Below are 18,562 nucleotides of genomic sequence, written 5' to 3'. Positions count from 1 at the left end.
TTGTGTTGCATCCCGCATCTCTCTCCCATGTCCAGTGGGATGGAGAGGACCCCCATCTCACCCCACATCAGGGACAGGTCAACAGACGCCCCAGCTGTGAAGCAGGCCTGCCGGGCCTTGTCCCATACCTGCCCCAGACATTACCGCATTCGCTGCTCTGTTCCTGCTTTCTTAAGTCAGTCCTTCAAAAATGTTTATTTCTTAGGCACAGAAAAAAGACTGAAGGGGCACCTGCGTGGTTCAGTTGGTTGGCTGTCTACCATGGGCTCGGGTCATGATCTCAGAGATCCCGGATTGAATTCCCCATGGGGCTCCCTGCTGGGCAGCAAGTCTGCTTTTCCCTCTCCCTCTGCTCTTCACCCTGCTGTGTTCTCTCTTTCTCGCGCCCTCTTTCTCTCTCTCAAATAAATAAATAAAATCTTAAAGGAAAAGAAAAGAAAAGAGATTGAAATCTTTAAAAAATGCAAAATGAATAACCACAAAGCATAGGGGTTTTTTGTTTGTTTATTTTTGTGTTGTTTGTTTGTTTGTTTAGCTTAATAAATTAGCAAAGATAGCCAGGGCCAGCTCCCCAGTGTCTAAATATGAGGGTTTTTCTATCTGGTTGGAGTGGGTGTGGGTGTGGGTGTAAAGCTGTGTTTGCTATGCAATTTGTAGTGTTTTTTTGTTTTGTTTTGTTTTAAATTTGGAGTGTATCTTTTTTATTTGGAGTGTACCTTTCCTTGGAGTGGGGAGGAACTGATGACATTATCCAAGAGGGGCTCACACCTCTCCCTGCCACCATTGTGCACTGGGGCTGTGTCAAGGGCATATGTATGGACCAGAAACAGGTAGATCTAGCTATAGATACATGTAAGGGCTGGAGGTATTAATATGCTCAGTGTTCTCATTCATAGGTAGCTTTCTGAGCGGGGAAAGAACTTGGCCCTGTAGTTTAGGAACCACAGGAAAGCTCACAGAATTTGACTTGGTGATAACAGTATCTGGACTCTCTCCTGAACAAGTAATTCAAAATGCAGAAAGGTTTACATGCACAGAAACCAAACAACTGGGCACAAATCTCTGTGTGTTCCTAAAAAAGAAATGATTTCCTAAATTGTAGCATACTGATGCAACAGAATAGCACGTAGCATTTAAAAGTGAGGAATAAGAAGGTTAAGTAGCCATTTGAAAACATGTACATTTTTTAATGCTTAAAAAATGAATTTTTATTTAGTATTACAAGAATAATACTTATAAGGTAATATTATAAGAATAATATTTAATATTATTTAGTATTACAAGAAAAATATATGTATGCCATAAATATAGAAAGTCATGTAACCTGAAACCTGGAAGGAAATACATAAAAAGTGAAAATAGTTTTTCTAATTTCCTGAATTTCTGGAAATTAGAATAGTTTTTCTAATTTCCTGAATTTCTGGAAATTAGAATAGTTTTTCTAATTTCCTAAATATTGATATTACTCTTTATTTTAGAAATAGCAGACAACCTGATTGTTTATGTAGAAGTCCTAAAGAAGTAAAACAAACAAATACAACTAGAACTAAAACAGAGGGTTAGCAAGGTTCTCAGAATACAAGGTCAACATACGAAAAACCAACTGTATTTCTACATACTGCTAATAAATAACTGGGAAATTTTTAAAAAATTCATTTCTAATAGTGTCAGTAATAAATAAAATTATCAAGAATAAGTTCCATAAAAGACATGTAGAATGTTTGTACGAAGAACTATCAAACATTACTGGGAGCAATTAAAGAAGACCTATACAAATGGAGAGGGGTATCACGTTCATGGAGCAGAAACTCAGTAGTGTTGAGATGTTACTTCTTCCCATATTGACTTATAGAACCCATGGAACCTCAATAGCAGCAGGCTGCTTTTTAAAAATAGAAATTGACAAGTCTACTCTGAAGTTTATACGGAAATACTAGGCATCTAGAATGCCAAAACAATCACAGAAGAGAACAGGTCTAGAAGACATATACTGCCTGACTTCAAGACTTGGATAGACAAAGAGTTCAATGGGATAGACCAATGCAGCCAAGCCCAGGAATGGACCTATTCTCATAGAGTCTGTTGATTTTAAACAAAGTTACCAAATAAATTCAGTGGAAAAAGAAAAGCTTGGTCATCAAACAGTGCTAGAACAACTATAAAAATAAATAATAATATAAATATAAGAGCAGAAACAAAATAGGGAACACAAGATAATATCTTCATGTCCTGGAGGTAAGTAGGGAGACAGAATATCATTGAAGAAAAATACTGGTAACTAAGATTTCATCAAACTGAAACATCATGCGTATCAAAAGATATTGTTAAGAAAATGAGAAGGCAAGCTAAACTGGGGAATATATTTACAAAGGACTTAGTTCTAGAATACCTACAATGGAATAAAAGAAAATGTCAAGAGAAAGAAAAATACTGTATAATCTCACATTTATGGAATATTAAAAAAAAAAGCCTAGAGAAAATACATCCTGGGTTGAATATATATCGTGTAGTAGGATGACTGAAAGAATTTGTTTTTGTGGAACTTTGTTGGCAGAACAGGGAGTAGTCGAACAAGCACTATTTAAGGAGTCAGTTCTGGTCTCCCATGAAACTAGTGTCTTCCTGATCTGTGAAATGAAGAGTTGGCAGGTTTGACAAGCTCCAAGACCCCTGAAGAGCTTTTAAATTATGTGGCTCCAAGAGGTCACAGAACAGGACAACTAACTCAATACAGACAAAAGTTACCATCAGACTTTAAGGGCTTTTCCCATTTTTCTATGAAAACAAATATTATCATGACACTTCCATTGGCTCCACTTGCTCTCACAGTAAATCCCAACTGCTTAGCCTAAATGGCAAAGTCCTTGGGGATTGGCCTCCAGTTTCTCTAGTCCCACCCCACCTCTACTCTGAAGCAGCAATCTGAACCTCAGTCACCTCCTCTGCCTGCACCCCTCAGCCTCTAGCCAGGTCTTGACCCATGCATTCTCTTCTCAACCACCCGGCTTGCTCAACGGGCCTTCACCTGGTTCAACCCCAGATACCTCACTGCTGAATTTGCCTCGTTTCCTACGTGCTTACCAAGTGCCCAGTGCTTATTCCTACAGCTCATCACATGGTATTTTAATTTCACATTATCTGTCTCTATCTCTTATTAGACTCTGAGCAAAGGAGAGCAATGTATTGAGAGAGAGAGACTGAGGCTATCAGAGGTGAGGTCAATGCCCTGGTTGCTAATGATTACAGTGGGGTGGGGCAGGGGGTGTGAGAGACAAGTGTGAAAGATTATTCCTTAAACCACTATGTCTGCGGCCAAAGGCCGCCTGGACAAATCACGGTATCTCCAGGTTATCAGTCCTATAAAGGGAACCTGATGGGGAAAAAGGAGGGAAGCTGGATGGGAAGGTATCTGGCTTACCTTGTGTTTCTATCATGGTTGCACATGAAAATTACTTGGGGGAGCTTTGAAAAATACCAGCTCCAGGTCTAGCCTTGGAAAGTCCGTCTTAGTTGTGCTAGGATAAGGCTCAGGCACTTGTCTTTTTAAATGGGTCCTCGTAACTCTTATGAGGATCATATTGAGAATCTCTGGTTAGGGAAGTGTAAGGTTAAAAGGGCGGGCCATTTTTGCAGTGTGTGTAGGGGGGCTCCTGGGAGTAAAATTAAGTCAGCCGGAGTGTCCCATCTACTTCCATGATATACACGATTCAATTCTGCTCTTCAGATCCCAAACTCCTTCAGATCACAATTCTCAAACCAGAGGAACACAGACGTTCATTCTGCTCCGGCAAGAGTAAAGACTAAAGACTTATTAAATCAGTAAGCAAATGATTTCTGCTTTCGGAGAAAAGAACTTAGCCGGTTGCGGCAGGGAATTAACATTTCTTGAGACCCTCTTCTACATTAGTGGTCTTTACATTGATATTAGGGGGCTTCCTGTAGATTGTCTCAAGAGAAAAAAAATGTCTAACTTACAAAATGAACTATTGAAATGATTCCTCCACTGGAACTAAAGAGGACCAGACCTGCCTTGGGCAAAGTTGGACAGAGGTGGCAAAGGTTGTCTTCAGTGCTCTTGCTTCCTTCCATTTCCGGCATTTCTGTTGTGTCCGTGCCTCCTTGGCCCCAACACCCCCTGCCCCCAAGCATTGTTGCTGACCTTCCTTTGCCTCTTGTGGCATTTTCCTAGTCCCGGATCTTTAATAACTGAGACTGGACGGAATAATGAGATAATCAGCCACAGTAATACTTGATTAAAGGTTACTGGTCTCACAGAAAGTAATACTTCTGTCTAGTTAAAATTCATGAGTTGGCTTGAGAAGGCCCTTAAGGAATGATCTTAAGATGGGAATCATTTCAGACCCTTTACGTGGCAGATGGGGGAGATACAGTTTTAACGGCTTCATTGAGATACAATTTACATATCATAAAATTCACGCATTTTGCAATAGCCAAAAGCTGGAAGCGACTCATATGCCCATTAACGGATGGATGGATAAATACATACAATGGAATATTTATTCAGTTTTAAAAAGGAAGGAAATTCTGACACATGCTATACAGGATGGACCTTAAAGACATTATGTTAAGCAAAATAAGCCAGTGACAAAAGGAAAGTTACTGTATGATTCTGCTTATATAAGGTACAAGAGGAGCCAAATTAATAGAGTCAAAAAGTAGAATGGTGGTTGCCAGGGGCTGGAAGGAGGATGGAATGGGGAGTTGTTCAGTGGGAATGAAGCTTGGATTCTGTAAGATGAAAGAGTTCTGTGCACGGATGGTGGCAATGGCAGTACCCCAGAATAAATGTATAGAGTGCCACTGAATTGTGTACCTAAAGGAGGTTACGATGGTTAATATTATGTATATTATACCATAATTGAAAATTAAAAAAATTAATTTGCCAATTTAAAGTGTACAACTTAATGGTTTTCAGTATACACATGGAGTTGTGCAACCATCACAATAATCTAATTTTTAAAAGATTTTAAAAAAATTTTATTTATTTGACAGAGAGAGATCACAAGTAGGCAGAGAGGCAGGCAGAGGGGGTGGGGAAGCAGGCTCCCTGCTGAGCAGAGAGCCTGATGCAGGGTTCGATCCCAGGACCCTGACATCATTACCTGAGCTGAAGGCAGAGGCTTAACCCACTGGGCCACCCAGGTGCCCCACAATAATCTAATTTTAAAACATTTTCATCACCCACCCCAATTCCCCCCAAATTCTCCTCATACTCATGAGCAATCACCTGGGGAAGATATTTTTAACATGCCATAGGTGTCACTCAACACTCATAGACTCTTAGAAGGGACCTGAGAGATTTGGTCTTACCTCCTCAGATGAAGAAATTGAGGGTCAGGTAAGCAGAGTGTGTTGTCAAAGGTCACATAACTAATTCATGACAGAACCAGGTCTTGATTTTCTGGGAAGTTCTTTGTCTTGCTACAAAAATGCTGTCCCTCACTTTCTTCAAATTGATGCTTATGATAGACAAATAGTATCTGGAGATATTACTGCTCCCCGCTGAGGGCAACTGGACTCTTTCTTCAGCCTCCCTTCACATCTGCCTGAGCTAGAAAGCAGAGAGGAAAAGAGTATAGTGGGGAAAAAATGGAAACTGTGTTCAATAATGCCCCCTGATGCCTTAATTACATTGGGGAAGAGTCATAACAAGTTTTACTGAAAATCATGTCTCAGTCCCTCATAGAAGAATGATTGGAAACACAGCTAGGTGCAGGGATCTTACTTTTGAAGGATGTGGTGTTTATGTAGTGGAGACAGGGGCAACTGGCAACAAACAGCAACATCATGGGTCAGCAATGCCAAGGTCCTGGGCTGGCTGTGGTGGTCACAATGCCCCTTGCTGTCTGGCTATTGAAGAGCTGCAGAGGAAGTGGGGGCTGCAGCTTCTGTAAGTCTTGCAATCTTCTGCTTCCTGTAGCATTTAGGCCCAGCACGGGCTTGACTGAGGAAGTCATTGGATAAAAGTTGGGGTTAAGGGAGTGGAGGATAACTAACTTGGTGAGTGAAAGCCTTCCAAATGTGTTCCAGTATTCCTTTGGAACTCATTGTCAACTGAAGCATTTTCAACTGCCCTTATTTCCAGGAGGGCTGATGGGGAGGGCTCTGTGGTTGCTAATGGTAGGGAATGAGCAACCAAGTATGAGAGGCCATGGAAAATCATGTAGCTGTAGATCTGGAAATTTCTACACCAAGTCCTGATGCCTAATTGTGAGATTTGGGCCTCTCTCTCTCTTTCTCTCTTTTTTTCTCTCCTCTGGTTTCTCTGAGAATTTGAGCTATCCTCCTCCTTCCTGGTTACCACCCTAACTCACCACAGGCTGATGTAGGTCGCTTGGAACGTCTCCATCTGGGCTACTCAAGAAGCAAATACTCTAAACCTCCTGTGAGTTTCCACCCTAATGAGAAAAACCTGACTGGAGAGACTGCCATGGGGAATGACATAGGTTTCTAGACAACAAGTTCCCTGAGGACAGTGTCTGGACTATTCATTTTTACTGGTGCCTAGCAGAGTGCCTGGATCATGTGTTTGCTGAATGAATGAGTAGTAACATTTCCTATCAAATGATGCATTATTACTTACAAAGTGATTTATTTCCCACGCATTAACTCATCCTTGCAACTGCTCCTACCTTACCCCTGGAAGGTAGGCAGCAAGACTGTTTTACATATGAGGTCACATAGCTGTAGGTTAGCTTTCAGAGTCTAAATCCATTGGCATTCTCATACAGGTGTCTTGAGACTGCCCTTGCTAAAATATTCTGCCAAAGCCCTGCGAGATCTGAATATGGATTCAGATAGACATTGGTGGATTCTGAATTTTGTTCCTAAATTTGGAATAGATATATTCTTCATCTAAATATAGTCTCACTAATGGTATGATTTTGTGCTATGTGCTAATCACTGTGGGTGTGTAGGATTTTTTATTATTATTACATTTTGAGTTACATAGAATTTAGGGGCCAGCCTGGTAAACTGGTGAATCCCCATGTAGTTTGTAGCAGCTATTTCCTGATATAGATTTGGCCTGAAATACTATTGTACCTAATACAGTTTTTGGTGATTTCAATTAACTAGATTGTAGCTTTATGGACCTAGGTCTTCAAGAAACACATGTTCAAACATTCTCCCTCCTTAATGAGATCCTTGTTCCTGTTGAACTTCTATGACCTTATTGGAAATCAATGATTGCTTCTGATCCTCCAAATGTAATGTTGAAAAGACCTAGATGAAATCACTATACAAAATGCTTTGAGATTGCAGGATGTGGAGAGCGTGCTGTCATTAAAATGAATGATTCTGCTTGGAGGTAAACCGTATTTTCAGTCTGTGTGTATATTGCGCATGAGGGAATTTCTCTGTGCAGAATGATTTTCTCCAAATAATTCGCACGCTCACAGCACTGCTGGTAGCAGGTATCACCCAGCTCCTAGGTGGCAGCTGGTCTAAAGCAAGCTTTCCTTTCCTAGCAACTGTTGCTAAGAGGGGCGTGGCTAAGGAGTCCAGCTAGAACGCGTTAGGCCGCCCCCACCCCCGCCACGACGTAGACTACACTTCCCATCATGCTCGAGGGTGGTCTCCGTAGTGACGCACTGGGTGTCCGAGCAGTGGGGAGGAGAGGCGGGGGCGGTGGCGGCGGCAGTGAGGAGGGGCCGTGCTCTCCCCGTGTCCCCGACTTGCGCTCGCTCAGGCAGCTGCCGCTGCCGCCGCCATGTTGGCTTGAGAGGCGATGACAGGAGGCGGCTGCGGCGTTTGGGACTGAAAAGTGGAGGAGAAGGAGAGACAAAGCTCCGAGAGGAAACCATTCCCGGGCTGAGGAAAGGGAGGACCCGGCCTCTTCCGGGGACCAGCCGAAGTCGGCGTCGGAGGGGAGGGGAAGGTGGCGGCGTGGGGGAGGCGGAGGCAAGAGAGGAGCGCGGAGAAACCGGAGACGATGCGCCCGGAGACCCGACGCTGCCCGGAGGCGCCCGCGGCCTGAGCCCCAAGGGGCCGTGGGGTCTCCCACCCGGCCCGAACGCCCCGCGCCCCGCGCTCGCCGCCTCGGGCTTTCGCTTCGGCTCCCAAGTAGTTAAATGCCCTTGAGCGCGGGTTTCCGCGGCTCGGCTCCCAGCCCCGGCAGCGCGAGTTGAGCTGTTTCCCCGCGCCGTCCGCCGGCTCCAGCGCGGCAGCCACTCACTGCTCACGCGTCCATGTGTAGCCACATAGTTATCTATGTACATCCACGCTGGGGCATTTTCCTCCTGCTTAATGAGGACTTGACTCGGGAGCAAGTGTGAATCACTGCCGGGCTGGGAAAGGAGGAAGGCGGATTTAACCCCCTCCCACCCCGCTCCATGTCCGTGTGTCACTCGGCTGGGTCTACCTGGTGCGGCCGGTCCTGGGGCTGCTGCTGCCGCTGACGACGACGGGGGCTGCTGCTGCTGCTGCCGCGGCTACCGTCCCGGGAGTTCTCTCCGGCTTCGGCCACATAGCTCCTGGGGATTGTTCTCTTCGCTCGGAACCTCGGTCAGGCCGGCAATTTGGCTCCGAAATAACTTATTTTTTGGAAGGCACATCACGAACCAATCAAGATCGTTAAGGTTGATTGCTGTACCTTGAAGAGTTCTCCTTTTTGTTTGTTGTTTTTTTTGTTTTTGTTTTTGCCCCCGGTAAACATCTCTGGGTGTATATCAAGCGGCAAGATGTCCAGTAATGTCCCGGCAGATATGGTAAGTGAAGGATAAGTTACGACATTCTTTGATTTAATTGTGGTTTCCAATCTTATTTAATCAGAAAGGATGCAGGCGTGGGGTGAAGGTTTGCAGGGGACTCTTGAAAAGCCACGGTGCTGGGAGATTTGGAGAAGTTGGAGGAGGTTCTGGTTCCCCCTCAGGAAGTACAGCTTTTAATATGGCTTTTCTCATTTGGCTGTGTTTTCTAAATCATCAAAGACAATGGAGAAGTAGGGGAAATGTGGCAGTGTAGGTCGAAGTGGAGAAAATATCTCCCTCTTTGCCAGAAATCTTTGAACATTTGTAAAGCTTCTGAAAACGTCAGTGACAGGAGGCAGAGCTGAGGACGGGTGTCCCTACTATATACAGAGGTAGGCAGGGAAACTGGAATCTTGTTCTTTGACACTGACGAGATCATTAATGCAGTGGAGACAAACGATGTTTTCAAGAAAACGGACGTGTATGTCTTCAGAAAAAGTCTGCTAGAATTTGCTGTGAGCTTTTTGAAATGTCTGGGTGAACAACTATGGCAACAGAAATACTGAGATGTTTTGGAATTTTCGGAAATCTAGACTGACCGTCTATTGGTACTTAAGATTTTCCAGGACTTTTAGTACCAGATATTTAGTAGTATTACATCATTGGACTTTTAAAAGCTAATAAAACACAGTATTGAGCCTTGATCTTTGAATGTTGAGAACTTGAAACAAAAAGTACTATTGTTTATTGATGCTTTTCTTTCTGTTTCTAAAGGTTAATGTTTGTTAATGTTCTGAGTCTGTTGGCTAACAGAACCCTGTAGGCTTACAGTGAGGGGAGGTGGTGGATTTGTGAGTTGAAATTACACTTTGCAGTCCTAGGGACAAACATAATGCAATTAACAGGAAGATCTCTAAAGAAATGAAGTTAACATTAGCATTTGCGTGTTGGTGTATTCCAGTGAAAAAACAAAATTGAACTTGACTGATTAAATTTTTAAACGTCAGATAATTTCTGTAGGAGTGAACCTCATTTACAGACTTAAAAACAAACCTAACTGGCTGTAAATGGCATATTTTGACCTTGGTTTAAAGCCGTTTTGCTTACGTTTGATTTGCCATTTGATGTACTATTTTAATGTATAGGAACCACAGTGTTCTGTTGTGTGGCCACACAGCAACTTACACTCCTTCCTGAGTCTTCAAACTCGTGAATTGCCCCTTTAGTTTTTCCCTTCCCTCCTGGTGTGCACATGGGAAAATAGTCTCCTGCCCGACTGAGGATAAGCTGGACATGGTTTCCTCTACCCCACTCTTGAAGTTGCCTGGAAGGGTGTGTGGACTGAGTTGGAAAATCTTATTTCCCCTGTCTGATGAGTGTTTGGGGGGCTAATCGCTTACAGCACAGATTTGTTCTCTAAAGTCTCCGTTTTATATTGCCGGTGGTGCAAGATATGTTCACTCTATTCTGTCATAGAAATTGTAATGAAATAGATTTGTGTCTTTAAAACAGTGCCACTACTTTCTTTAGGCCCAGTGATGAAGAAAAGCTGGAATGTGCGTAGCATCAGTTACAAATTGAAATGATTTGGGGAATACTGTTTCCAAGTCAGAAGAAGGTTGGGAAGCTAATGTTCAGAACAGGGGAATGGGAAGTAGTGGCAAGGTTATATTAATAGGTACAATTATAAAATATAACTATTTCTGTTTTAGACTGTATTTTAAGGCCTTGATTCGGTGGTGCTTTGAGATCCCTTGATTAAAGGTGATATGCAAGGGCAAAGCAGTATTATGTAATAAACATATAATGCCCTGATGATGCTGTTTCAGAGTGTGTCTAATCTACAGCTCAGATTAGATTGTTCTGAGTATTTTTTATGTCTCATTTTCGAATTGCTCAACTTGTTGGAAGTCTTGAGGTTTTTTCTCTATGTCACAACCTCTTAAGCCTTCATTTACTCTTACTTATATCGCATTTTTGCTTAAAAAGTACCTTTATTTGAGAAGTGCCTGCAATTCTCCACTTTTTGAAATATAACATTATATGGTTAAAAGTTGTTGATTAAATGCTTTTTGTTTTGTTAAAGTCTTCATATCAGTAATTGACAGTTTGTGTTTACATTTGTGACTTAAAGTAAGAACGATTTCAGCACTTTGAATCTTGAACAACCTTAGCCTCCCTACCCCCTCCTCCTCCACAAGCTGACGTTTCTTTTGCAACGTAACTCCTAACTGATAAGGATATGTACTCTTGGAAGTATGAATGCATACATTTTTTCAATGTGCAGTAAAATGTTCAAGTTTCTAATGGTGACAGTCTGTGCTATGTAGAAACAAATGTTACGCTCTTTTACATGTTAATGGTGCTTGTCCTTGTATAGGAAAATCCGAGTTGGGAGATGAGGTGGGGCAGTGAAATTATAACCTCTGTCATTTTTTCATTAGAGATAATTCATTGTTGAGCTACAGTAATTGCTAAATCAATTGATGTTTTTGGTAAAGTCTTCATATGGCAATGATTGTGACTGACTTTAAAACCAATTTTTTTAGCATCTTTTTTTGTTTTGTAAATACAACTCCCATTTCAAATTTGTTTCTAAACATTCAGTAAGTTCTTGTGTTTACCATAAGGAGTCTCTCTTTTTTTTTTTTATAACCTGAATTCAGCAAGTTGATCTTTTTGGAGGGGAGTGGCACCTCTAGTGAATGGATTGCTATACTCTTTAAAAAAATTTACAGTTGGTACTTTAGCAATTAACATTCTGTAAATACGTCCTATATATAAGTGTACTTGCATAAAATATTGGTTTTTCTTTAGCTGTAAGTGATTGAGTTTGAACCAAAAGATATACTAGCATTCCAGTATAATAACTTACTTGTGGAAAAAAAAAACCCTTAAAAATACTGAAGAGAATATCATTGTAGTACATTGTATTTAAATGATTCATTTCCTTTATTTTTTTTTTTCCAGCCCAAATCATAATTCATGATGGGGCAGTATTCATTGTTGATAATTGTAGGACGAATTATGCTAATGACTATAGGTTTTCTGAAAAAATGTTTACTCTTTCTGTTAATGGTAAGGCCTAAGCCTGGATAGACAAGGTGGTGATTTTGTTTTCTGGACTAGGAAAATTATCAAGAAATAAATTATTTATAAGAGTATTATAGAAAACATCTGAGCTACTGTTTAGAGTTTTGAACTAAAATTATATTTTATGATATTTATAAAATTGAAAGTCCCTACATAAAAAAGAAATTGATAGTGTGAGAATATTAGCAAAGCAATTCTGGTATTTGAAACAGTTTAATTCATAAAACAAAGAAAAGCCCTGTATCTTTTTAAGCTATTAATGTAGAAATTGTAATAGATACAACAATTTTTAGTCTGGGGTTAAGTAAGATAATGAAAATTTGAGTTTTTTCATTGGTTAATGATTTTTTTTTTTGTAATGTTATATCTCTTTTATTTGTGGAGAAATGTGGGAGCCCTCTGGTGGACAGGAAATTACTAAAATGAATTTCCTTTCAAATTGAACTTTTATCACTTTTCCAAGTTAAAGTAAAATGACAGATGTAGAGTATGCCAGGGGACGATGTAATGCTAGAAATCAGTCCAGAGAAAAGAAAATTTTTAACTTTGAAGAAAGAATATATTAAGATCTAGTGCCCCAGATATTCTCTTTACTTATAGCTTCTTTTAATTTTTCTTTCTCTTGCTGGAGCTCTTATTTCGAATATAAGTGGGGAAGTTTTATGAAGCTAAAGGGTAGATATTATGTTTACCTATGTAAACTTGTGACAATGAACAGTTTAATAAATAATATATCTCAAATGGCATGTTCTTCTAATTGTTTTACTTGAATATGTCTTACATTTTATGTTCTGAATTAGACGGTTTTCATTAAGAAAACAGAAGACAATTTACTTCAGCTTTGAATGCCTTTTGCTTTCTGGCTCTAAATCCTGTTCCAGCTCATGTCCCCCTCCTGTGAAGATCGCTTTTAGTTCATTTCTAGCCCTCGAGTGTGAACCATTTTGTCTCAGTGTGTTTGAGAGTCTTCTTATACAGTGTCAAATTTATATGGATATCTCTCTTATATTACATTTCCCATGATTTTTAAAACAGACATTTAAAAGCCAGTGAGTGATTTTCTTAACTCATGGAGCATTACTCTCTTTATTGTAAAAAAGTAAATATCGTTTCCTATTACTACTACTGATTATGGTGTTAAATATGAAGTGTATGATGCCTGCTTGTTACTACTTTGAATATGGAAAATGTATTTTTAATATTAAATCTTGAAATTCTTTTAAATTAGTGGTTGGTTACTGATGGCTCTAATTTTCTTAATACGGAACAGTAGATATATTGTAGGAAACTCAAGTATATGCTTCCTAAATATATTCTTTAAGAATTCCTCTCCTTCTGGGGGAAAAGCTGAAAGTGACTATAGAATTCCTGGTAACTGGAATCCCTGAGGAGTGTCATTCTGAAACAGTATATTTTCTGATTTCATGAAGGTTATTTTGGAAACACCCGAATCTAACAAATAGGACTACTATCCTATTTACTTGAGCATGATATACTGCACATAATGCACCTTATTTTCGATGACCTAGAGCCATCATTTGAGTAATATTAATTCAGTTCAATGTATGTTCTTCGTTGAGTACTTCTCTGTGTAACATATGATTATTCTATAAGCTACAACTTCAGATCCTGAGCACTTAATATGGATTGTGAAGCTTTATGCCCCTTTACTGGGTCAAAAAATTTACAAAGTGAATGAGGCAAGTCAGTTGGGATGTGAGAATAAAAATATTAGAATTCCTATTTATTATTTTATGCTCCAAAAAGAGGAATTAAGCTTTTGTATTAATATATGGATTGGCTTTGAGGCTTTTCTGGGTCCACATTCAGATGGTTACAACAAGTGTGGTTTGCTGAGGGAACTTGTGTGAGTTCTGTAATGTGGAGGCCAACAGCAGCACATGACTTTCTCAAAGTTTTTGTGGTTTTTCTGTTACAGTATATTGTATAGTTACTTTAAAAAATGCTTTTTAAAAGAATCTGTGATACTTTGAATTGAGATGGGGTGCAGAGGTTCATGTCAGTGTTTAAAAGAGTTGCTAAAAAAACCAAGTAAAACTCAAAGCTGAATTACACATTTTTATTTCACAAAAGAGGAATATTATAGACGCTGATATTTTCCATGATGACAAGAAGCTATCAATATTATGCTACCTAGCAGATATTGTTGAGAAAGCAAACACTAAGTTGTCTCTATAAGGCAAAATTGACATTTTAATCAATAAGTGAGACAGTATCTGTTTTTCAGAAGAGACTAGGGTTATAGAGAGAACATTTTGAAAACATGTTTAGACATTTCCAGTCTGTTGAAAAATCTTACGGAGAATTTCAGTGGACTTTGGACCCATTTGTTAGAAACCTAGAAACACATTCTACCGAGCTTGCAAAAATATCTGACATCAGGAAAAATAAAATTTTCATAACACTGACATCTGGTAACTGACTTTTAACAAAAACTTGTATATATTTGGTGATAGAATAGAAGAGTTACACAATTTAGTAAAACAGTAAGTGACATATTCTTCTGTAAAGATCGGTGCATCTTTGTGAACCAAGTTTTTCAGTTATGACTTAAACAACAGTTTTTAAAATATCAAAGTACGTTGAACTTCACAAATTAGGAAAGCAAGATTTTGAAAAAATAAAGAGACATATTGACTAATAGTGCTCTCACTTAAAACGTTAATATCAGTAGCATTTTTAGTGATTTTAAGATCAAAACAAATTAGTATTTAACATAGTTAATAGTTAAAACAATATTAAAATCTTTTAATTTCTGTTTTAGTATTTGTTTTACAATATATATAAAATAAGATTTACAAATGAATATACATGTATTAGAGGTATATGCTCAAGTATTTTATAGTTGGTATGTTCAATAAAAAAAAAATTTAAGCGCACCTGGGTGGCTCAGTCAGTTAAGCGTCTGACTCTTGATTTCAGCGCAGGTCATGATCTTAGGGTCTTGAGGTCAAAACGCATGTCAAGCTCCCCACTCAACCCAGTGTCTGCTTGAGATGCTCTTTCACTCTCCCTCTGCGCACCACCCCCCTACATATGTACTTCTCTCTCTCTAAATTGTTTTATTATTTAAAAAAATAATAAGACAAAATTTAGAAGCCATTGTATAAGATGAGTTCAGATTTTTGAGCATTTTAAGTTTTTGTGCTTGATATTTAGGTTTAATGTTTCCTGCCTTGTTGAACAGTTACATTTTTGTGTGGTCAGTATGCCTACCTATTCCTCTCTAGCTATTTATAGTTGCTAATTCTAATTTGCTATGGGTGTGGGAGGCAGATTTTCAAAGTTTATTAAAGTATATTAAAAACATCAAATGGTGTCCAAGTAGGATTTTCAGGAGTTGCCCTATAGTAAAGTGCATAATCTTTGTTTCATGGACTTAAGCATGTCTGTTTTGGCTGCTTAGAGTTCTCTTTACTTGAAGGACTTACTTTCTGGCTCTTAACTGTGTTTTGTTTTGCAGAAATGTAGGTTTTTGATAGTGAAGAACTAGGTAGATGATTTAGAAAATAAAATTAACATGTACAGATTTATTTTGAGCACATAGGAGAGAGAAGGTAGTATTTGTTGTGCACTTGCTGCTATACTAGGCAGCTGCTTGGCATTTTACACAATAACATTTTATTTAATCCTCACCATGACCCTGGATAAATACAGTTGGTATATAGGGAAAGAAGCTGCATGTGCCTGCCAGGAGGGGACCACCAGGAATGCAGCGGTAGTGAAACAAAGAAGGTTAATGACTTGCTGTAGTGAGGAAGAGCACATGCCAGAGAAAACCCTGCCTAGCCTCAGTAACAGGAAATGCGAAAAGTTTGGGGTAGGGTTTGGGTTGTGCTGAATGATTCTAAGGAGAAACCAGGCAAAGTAGAAACTAGCTCTGGATTGTGGACTATGGGCCATGAAGTGGAGGTGGGTTTAGTAATTGGATCTGTCAGTGGTCTTTGTTCAGGAGGCAGGAGAAATGAAGGGGGCTGGGGCAGATCTAAGTCATTTTGGAACTCTAGTGTGGTGATGGGAGAAATTTTTGTTGCCTGTTGGTCTTCTCTTGGCCTTGTCTGTGTCTTTTAGAAACACCACAGTGTGATTATCAGCAGAGGTGAGATTTACTTTCTCACAGTCTAGGTTTAGAGGGGATAAGGAGGTCAAAGAAGCTAGTAAAAAGCAGAGCCAGGATAGGAATTTGGGTCTGATGGCAGTAGTGATAAACAGGCGAAGTTCTTTCCCCCTACCCTACCTGAGCTAAATCCCTGAGGCAGAATACCTTAGATTCCTTGCCCCAGGCATTCACCACTGGCTGGTCTGAGCTAGCCTGGTAGAGTAGAGATGACACCTGTTTTGTATACCTTCGCCAACTACTATGTAATCTCTGGGTTGGAATGATTTTAATGAGCATGGATTGTCTTATTGATTGCTAAAATAAGGGGAGTTTAAATTTGTTGGAACTCTGAGTCTTATGTATATACAATAAAATACAGTACAATAGAATTTTTTCTATAAAGGTACCACTTTTAATGTAGAAACTATTATTGCTTTATATATCTAACAGATTTTTAATGGGTTCAGTGCTTTCAGAGTATTTTGTTTTTGTTTTTATACTCTAACTACTTATGTATGGTGCAGATTTTTTTTTTTTTTTTTTTGGGTGCAGATTTTCTATTGACTGATTCAAACCCAGTAGCATTTTTTTATGGTCTAAATAAAATATATATGTGTGCAATTTTCTATGACGAGATTTTGAGAAGAAAATGTTCTTTCTGCTGATGAAAATTATCTAAGTTAGGCATTATATCTTTTGTTTATGAACTTAAATTAAGATGGCAGTTCATTGTGTCTAGACAAAATGTTCTCATGATATATGTTCAGTTTTTTTCACTTTTACATGAAATTAGTGTTTTTGCCTTAGAAATATTCCTACTTGTATATGCTGCTTTTTTCATTTAGTTGTGTATTCATGAACAGCTATCCATACAAATAAGTATAGAACCATATTATAATTTTGAACTGATTCTGATAGATGTACATAAATTGTTTAGCTAATTCCATATCCATGGGCATTTAAAAGCTATTATAAGCAATGATATAGTGCATATTTTATTTATTTATTTTTAAAAGATTTTATATATTTATTTGACAGAGAGATCACAAGTAGGCAGAGGCAAGCAGAGAGAGAGGGGGAAGCAGCCTCCCCACTGAGCAGGGAGCCCAATGTGGGGTTCAGTGATCCCAGGACCCTGAAACCATGACCCAAACCAAAGGCAGAGGCTTAACACACTGAGCCACCCAGGCCTTCCTATGTAATGCATATTTTAAAACACAACTCTATGCCTTGCTTGACTCTTTTTTTTTTTTTTTTTAAGATTTATTTATTTATTTTAGAGGGGGGTGGAGAGAGACAAGAGAGCGTGCTAGTGTGAGCATGTGCCCATTGGGGAGGGGCAGAGGAAGAGGGAGGGAATCCCAAGCCGACTTCCAGCTGAACATGGAGCCCACAGTTCTGCTGGATCTTGCAACCCTGAGATCATGACCTGAGCAAAAACCAGGGATCTGACGCTTAATCCACTGAACTACTCAGGCACCCCTGATTATTTTCTTAGGATAAAATTCTTAGGAATGTAGTTGCTCTCTGTTAAGTATGTGTTAAAATTTGGGGAGGAGGAGAGTTACATATTAATTAAGTTTAAAACATCCTTGAATTTCTGGATAACCTTAAATTGTTTTTTATGCATTATCCTATTAATACATTTCATTACATTTCATTTACAATGTGTGCATTTTTGTTCATCAAAAAGATTGACTAGTAAAGATTTAGTTATCAAACTTATGATGTCTTCATAAAATAGGCTGGGAATTGTTTTTGTTCTTTGTAATAAAGACTGTGAAGATTAATTTTATTTCATTCACAAATGTTTGAAAGAATTCACTGGTGAAGCTATCTGGATTTTACTTGTGGGATTGTTGAATCTATTTCATATATATATATGACTATTCACAGTTTCTATTACTTTTGTGTCGGTTTTGACAAGTTTTACTTTTCAGGAGATTTGTCCATTTTATCTAAATTTTCCAACTTGGTTTATGATTTTACATGCTTTGTATTTATTTATTTTGATGTTCATAGTATCTAGTGATACCTGCTTTTTAAATCTGCTTATTGATAATTTGTGCTTCCTCTTTATCTTGCTCAGTTTTCAGAGAGCCAATTTAATTTTCAAATTTATAATGTTCTTTATTTTCTAACTGGTTCTGCTTTTAGCTTGCTTTCTTCTAGTTCATTTTTCTATTTTTTTTTTTTTGAATTTGCTGTTCTTTTTCAAGTTTCTTGAGATGGATACTCAAATCATTAACTATCTTCTTTTTTAAATGTATGTATTTAAGTCTATGAAATTTCCCTCTAAGCAACTTTTCCAGCAACTTTAGCTGGATCTCACAAGTTTGATACATCATATTTTTATTTATCACTCAACTCAGAATATTCTAGAATTACCTTTGTGGTTTCTTCTTTGATCCATGGGTTATCCAGTAATATATTACATAATATCTAAACATTTTAGAATTTTTTTCTAGCTATATTTTTTGTTGTTGATAACCAGTTTAATACAACTGTGGTCTAGGATTATTCTGTGATTTTACTTGTGTGCAATTAATTGACACTTGGTTTATGGCCAAGTTTTAGAATATTTGAGTGTGCTGTGCTCAGTGTTACTTAAGTCAATTATATTAATCATGTTTAAATC

General features: G+C 38.7%; 1 protein-coding gene across 1 annotated transcript in view; it reads left to right on the top strand.

Moving 5' to 3' along the window:
* Window positions 1-7,670: 7,670 nt before the first annotated feature.
* UBL3 (ubiquitin like 3) overlaps window positions 7,671-18,562 on the top strand; it is a 68,354-nt gene continuing 57,462 nt past the window's right edge. The window contains exon 1 of the mRNA XM_044249532.1: window positions 7,671-8,729. Within this exon, the coding sequence (XP_044105467.1) occupies window positions 8,703-8,729 (27 nt within the window). The 5' untranslated portion in view covers window positions 7,671-8,702. The remainder of the gene's footprint in view (window positions 8,730-18,562) is intronic.

This window comes from Neovison vison, chromosome 5 (assembly GCF_020171115.1).
Source record: "Neovison vison isolate M4711 chromosome 5, ASM_NN_V1, whole genome shotgun sequence".
Taxonomy (NCBI): domain Eukaryota; kingdom Metazoa; phylum Chordata; class Mammalia; order Carnivora; family Mustelidae; genus Neogale; species Neogale vison.
The sequence above is the reverse complement of the archived record's forward strand: the minus strand, read 5'-3'. Positions and strand labels throughout refer to the sequence as shown.